This window comes from Salmo trutta, chromosome 16 (genome assembly GCF_901001165.1).
Source record: "Salmo trutta chromosome 16, fSalTru1.1, whole genome shotgun sequence".
In the NCBI taxonomy this organism is placed as follows: domain Eukaryota; kingdom Metazoa; phylum Chordata; class Actinopteri; order Salmoniformes; family Salmonidae; genus Salmo; species Salmo trutta.
In genome coordinates this window covers 45270347-45276386 of record NC_042972.1, presented here as the reverse complement: position 1 = coordinate 45276386, position 6040 = coordinate 45270347, and the positions used below count along the sequence as shown (strand labels likewise).

The following is a 6040-nucleotide window of genomic DNA, read 5'->3' as shown; positions in this document are numbered from 1 at the left end:
AGGACAGACAATTTTTACACGCTACGGGCTTCAGCACTCTGCGGTCCCGTTCTGTGAGCTTGTGTGGCCTACCACTTTGCGGCTGAGCCGTTGTTGCTCCTAGACGTTTCCACTTCACAATAACAGCACTTACAGTTGACTGGAGCAGCTATAGCAGGGCAGAAATGTAATGAACTGACTTGTTGGAAAGGTGGCGAAGGTGGTGAAAGTCACTGATCTCTTCAGTATGGGCCATTTTACTGCCAATGTTTGTCTATGGAGATTGCCTGGCTGTGTGCTAGATTTCATTAACCTGTCAATAACGGGTGTGGCTGAAATAGCCGAATCCACCAATTTGAAGGGGTGTCCACATCCTTTTGGCCATGTATGGTACTTTCAAAATCTTAAGACTAAGGAAGAATAATCCTCAAATATTTCATATTGCCCTTTAAACCCATTTGTTTCAGGTAGTGTATACCTACAAAACACAGAACCCTTTCCACAACACCCATCATCTCCAAGGCCCTGCAGCCCAATAAGTTATTTATTGTAGACATCTGGCCCTTGGCCAAGTGTCCATGCCCACACTGTCCATCAGCAGGCCAGGGTTATGCCCCTGCCTCTGTTCCCACTCTTTCTGGGACTTGCATGCTCTATGCAGCCTGGGCCCCAGGGCCATGTTGGTGAGGTCTACCAGCTCACGGCGGTGGGACAGCATGGTCCCCATGTGCTCCAGCTTGGAGCGGATGTTGGAGTAGTGATACTGACGCTCTGTGGTCAGCTTGTGGAAGCACTCCCTCAGGTTCCCATCGGGGGGCGAGGTACAGTGACGGATTGCAGGGCAATGGTCCACCCCATGGGGGGTGAGGTGCTGCCTGGGGGAGGTAGAGATAGAATCTGAGGAGGCAGCTTCATTCTGGATGTTGTCGGTCTGGTTATTGGTAACTGTAGCCTTGTTGGGGGAGAGGCGGTTAGTGTACTGACTCAGATCGGTCTGCACTCCACTGTCCACCGTGGGGCAGCTGGTCTGAGTGGAGACATGACAAGGAGTGACGAGGGGTGTGACCAGCACATCCACTGCTGCTGTGACAGTGACAGGGTCACCTGTAGGCAGGCACTGGGCAGCACTTCCAGACAGGATCTCCTGCATGTGCTGCTGCTCCATCCAGTCTTCCCCTATGGTGGAGGAGTCCGAGACCGGGCTGCTCTTACGGCCCCTCTCCCCAGTGTCCTCTCTGGGGGGCAGCACTGCCATAGCCTGGGCCCGGCTGGGTGTGCTGGTCCGACAGACAATTTTCCCCAATACTTCCAGACAGACAGGCTCGACTGGGGGCCTTTCTCTGGCCGGCTGAGGGGATGACGTGACGGGGAGTTTGATGAGCAGGTGGTCGTAGATGCCACTGATTCGGGCACTGGCTGGGCCCCTGGTAATAACAGGCATGGACTGGGCATACAGGATGCGGAACTCCTCATCAAAGTTCTCAGTGATCTGGCCAGACAACTCAATCAGGTTGCTGCTGTTTAGTTTCCCATCAGTCCAATTGAACCTAAGAATTAACCAAAATGCTTTACAGTTGTATACCCCATTTCAGTCAAATAAGGATGGCTACATCACTTACAGTAGCATGATTCATACAAGGGGAAAGTATTTAGTAATGTTTTATTGCTTATTGCTCGTGACGTTTTTCAATGCTATACTGTATAATGCCTTGTTAGTAAAGCAGGAAGTCTTTACCTGTAGGAGCCTGTAGCCACTCTGTTCCCATCAATCAACATGAACCGTTCATGAACCTTTCCAGTAATCTTGGCCCCTGATCTCATGAAGTACGTACCACCAGTTATGGTCCTCACTCGCATTTGCTTTAATGAGGAATGAAACAAAAACAGTATGAAATACAAGCCAGTCTCTGGTCACTTATAAAACACGCAGACAGCATGATCATGCTACTAAGTCATTAAAAAGCAATGTTTCCATTGATCATGAAAACAATGCATTATATGACCATCAGTTTCCTTTTATTTTTATTGAACCTTTATTTAACTAGGTATGCATTGAAACTGTAATCATGGCTTATCCTGGTGCTTATAGAAGATACGACACAAAGGTGGAGTCATCACACCCACATACCCGAAGCTCGTCCAGGCGCACATTGATGTTGTTGCACATTTTGAGGAATGCGGGCATACAGGAGTGTTCCAGCAGGATGTAGACTGGAACTCTGTGCTGCGTGCACGCCTCCTGAAGATCCTTGAATATGTCCAGGTCTGTCAGAGAGTCTGTCACTATGGCAATCACCTGTAATGGTACATCAATCATTGGTTAGTCAAAGCACCATTCAGGTCCGGTTTGAAATTTTAAAGAGGCTGCTCTTCTGACTTACTATTTGTGAGGCAGGGTCACTCTGAATGGGCTCTTATACTTGCTGGTACCCACAAACCAGGTCTTAATCAAACATTAAGAAGGAGAAAACACTGAGCCAGCTCCTCTATTGGCCACACTCTCTGTCATATGTACTTAAATGATCCTCACTTGCAGTCAACTGTGGTCTGTTGCCATTGCAATCATATGTAATGCTTGGTCAGCAAACAAATTAGTTTCTCTGACAGGGACAATCAGGCTCATTGTGAGGTGCTTTTAGAACTCCTGCTGATGTCTGACCTCATGTTCTTCAGAAGCAGGTTAGAAATTTGTTGCAATGATGTTAGCTTTTCTTGATAAAATTGTATTTTCTAGTGCCCTCTCAAGGATAATAACTCAATAGTGTACAGATCAAGGGCCCTTTGGGGCATTTTCTAAATTGTTATTCTCAAACTGATGCTGAGCAACTATAAGACCTGAAGCAGAGAGAAATTCAGTTCACTGCAACTCAAACCTGATTTCTCCACTTTAGCTGTAAACCTACCTACAGCGCACCTGCACGCATAGGCAGATTGACACCCAAGGCTAAGCATTAAGAAAAGAGCACACAAACATTGTGAAAAGCATGTTCAGACACATTCATTGATGTACTATTACTGTAGGTGCTCCTCTGAACAACAGACTTGGAGTTTTGAGCCGTTTCCTCATTCTGGAACGTTAACTCATCAGGATGGTAAGGAAACTGCATCAAACTGACAGTTCCAACATGTCCAGAAATGTGTTGAGTTTGAACATGTGACTAACATTAATGGGGTTCTTTCTTTTGTCAGACCTTTATGAGTAAGTATCTACTGCTCTTCAAAATGGGTAATATAGTTTTCTATAAGAATCTGTGAATTATAAAGGAGAAAAAAAACAGTGCTTTTGAGAAGCTGAACATCAAACAGTATAAAGGTTAATCCAGACCTCACAAATATTTATATACCAGACCAGTCAATCACCCAGGGAGCACCGTCCGACTCCAAGGACGTTGAAAAGACATACAAATCTGGTCCGTCCGTTCTGGCCTTGATTTCAATGACCACAGATGTTTTTTGCACCGGACTCGATTTAGCCCAAACCAAACATAGGTGTCAGCTAACAATTTTTAGATTGGTAAATTAGTCTAGCCTACTACCTAAACTTGTAGTAAACATGGCCGAATACCACCGGTCACATGCCAAGGGGCCCTGACCTCCATGGTGCACGGCATTGATTTTGTTAGTCACTCTTATTAAGATATCATTAACATGGCATAAGTCATGGCAAAATGTGTAGAATTGCCAATAGCTTTAAAACAGAAATAATGTTTCTCCACCCCAAAATGAGTAGAATTGCATGGCATTTGCTATAATATTTAAAAATGTTCTCTCCGCCACATGGTAAAATGTGTAGAACAGCAAAACACTTGCTTTAAAACTGAGAAATCCAGTCATGGTCTCAACTTACTGTTGTGAGTCACAATAGTTTAACACACAATGTGAAAGTTTGACATTTGATTGTGTCATCAATTTTTCAATTGATATGTCAGTCACTCAATTAGCCATGTCAACTAACAATTTTTAGATTGGTAAATAAGACTAGCCAGCTATCTAAACCAAATCTCGCTTAGGAGGGCCCATAAAAGGCTAGAGCCGGCCCTGCATGGCTGGTTTGAATTTTACATTCGAGGTGTGCCCAATTCAGTCAAATACAAAATGGGTCCTTCCATATATGCCTATAACATTCATCTGTATCACTAAACAACACATAAAACTCAACACGTGGTATGCCTATTGGTGACCATTTTAATATTTTGTTCATTTATTACCTCCTTGGCACTTTTTATCATTCTTCTCGCAGCTTCCTTACAACTATAGATGCATTCCCCATAGCTGGGTTGGAAGTGTGCGACAGCACGAGTGACTCCTCGGTAAGAGCCCGATGTAAAGGCTGGCCAGCCGATTTCCAACAGCGGTGGCTCCACGTCTGAGACCTCGGGAAAGTAAGTCACGGAGGAGCAGTCCATGGAGCTACTTACCGACTGCTCAATAATCACGTCTTCCCCCTGGAGGGATGCACAGCGTGGGACCACCGCAGCACCGCCAATCTGTTTGATCTCGTCATCTGAGAGAAAGTTCGGAATTTGTTCTTTTCTTAGAAAATCCAAAAAGGAATTAACTCCACCTGAAATAAGCTCCTCTAACGCTAATCGGTGCTTTTCGTTGTACAACTCCTGTACATTCAAATAATTTCCCTGTCTTGTTGACGGCCACCTTCCAGGTGAATCTTCCAAACATTGCGATTGAGCCATAATGTTACTATTTAGAATATACAGTAACCATTAAATTAAGGGATCCTCCTAGACGTGTGAAACAACGTAGCCAGAAGAAGCACATTTGTATTTTGCGTTGAACTCAGTTCCAGCCCATCCGTAGTAGGCATTGGTTACTCGAAAGTTGTGCAACCAGATTTGTGTCCACAAGCCTGCGCTTTAGAGCGCTCTGCTAAACGCGCTCGCTCATTGGCCAGCAGTTTGAATTTGAAGCCAAACAAACCCTTGTATACAGTATCCACTTTCAAATTCCTGGACTACCGTAGTATATTGCAGTTTATATTTTGACACAACAAAGGCCTATTATAGGTAGGCCTGCCCTAAAGTACTGTATATCATATGATGATAAATATAAGCAAAAGCCTATTTGGCTGAACTTACCATGACATTGACGTTTTCAGTATTTAAAATTAGACCAGGTAATCATTACCGCAGTTAACCATGTGTGTTATCAAGTTATGTTAGTTGTGTTATCAAGTAATTGATCATGTCTAGGGTGACCACATTTAAAATACCTAAATGCGGGACAACAGAACGATTTAGGCGGGACAGTGTAGTCTACATGAATAATGTTTTAGGTTGCATTATTTTTGTTTTATTTCACCTTTATTTAACCAGGTAGGCCAGTTGAGAACAAGTTCTCATTTACAACTGCGACCTGGCCAAGATAAAGCAAAGCAGTGCGACAAAAACAACAACAGAGTTACACATGGGAAAACAAACGTACAGTCAATAACACAATAGAAAAATCTATGTACAGTGTGGGCAAATGTAGTAAGATTAGGGAGGTAAGGCAGTAAATAGGCCATAGAGGCGAAATAATTACAATTTAGCATTAACACTGGAGTGATAGATGTGCAGATGATGATGTGCAAGTAGAGATACTGGGGTGCAAAAGAGCAACAACAACAAAAATAACAATATGGGGATGAGGTAGTTGGGTGTGCTATTTAAAGATGGGCTGTGTACAGGTACAGTGATTGGTAAGCTGCTCTGACAGCTGATGCTTAAAGTTAGAGAGGGAGATATAAGTCTCCAGCTTCAGTGATTTTTGCAATTCGTTCCAGTCATTGGCAGCAGAGAACTGGAAGTAAAGGCGGCCAAAGCAGGTTTTGGCTTTGGGGATGACCAGTGAAATATACCTGCTGGAGCGTGTGCTATGGGTGGGTGTTGCTATGGTGACCAGTGAGCTGAGATAAAGCGGGGCTTTTCCTAGAAAAGACTTATAGATGACCTGGAGCCAGTGGGTTTGGTGACGGATATGAAGCGAGGGCCAGCCAACGAGAGCATACAGGTCGCAGTGGTGGGTAGTATATGGGGCTTTGGTGACAAAACGGATGGCACTGTGA

General features: G+C 44.3%; 1 protein-coding gene across 2 annotated transcripts; it reads right to left on the bottom strand.

Annotated features, from left to right (window-relative positions):
* Positions 1 to 354: 354 nt before the first annotated feature.
* LOC115150836 (protein FAM83D) lies at positions 355 to 4812 on the bottom strand. 2 transcript variants are annotated; one of them, XM_029694555.1, is made up of 5 exons: positions 4398 to 4812; positions 2108 to 2275; positions 1715 to 1839; positions 413 to 1526; positions 355 to 382 (listed from the first exon to the last, which is right to left on the bottom strand). In XM_029694555.1, exons 1-4 carry the CDS (start codon positions 4668 to 4670, stop codon positions 524 to 526), a joined length of 1569 nt encoding a protein of 522 aa, XP_029550415.1. In that variant the 5' UTR covers positions 4671 to 4812; the 3' UTR covers positions 355 to 382; positions 413 to 523. The 2 variants fall into 2 exon arrangements, with proteins under 2 accessions (XP_029550415.1, XP_029550414.1); XM_029694554.1 differs by having other exon boundaries at positions 4188 to 4811.
* Between the last annotated feature and the right edge of the window lie 1228 nt (positions 4813 to 6040).

What these genes read in the sequence shown, in the direction of transcription:
- LOC115150836 (XM_029694554.1), bottom strand. Translation starts at nt 4,670, where the DNA reads ATGGCTCAATCGCAATGTTTGGAAGATTCACCTGGAAGGTGGCCGTCA. An exon ending in TGCGCCTGGACGAGCTTCGG is followed by an intron (nt 1,840 to 2,107) that starts GTATGTGGGTGT and finishes TCCTCATTAAAG; the next exon opens with CAAATGCGAGTGAGGACCAT. An exon ending in GTGGCTACAGGCTCCTACAG is followed by an intron (nt 1,527 to 1,714) that starts GTAAAGACTTCC and finishes GTTAATTCTTAG; the next exon opens with GTTCAATTGGACTGATGGGA.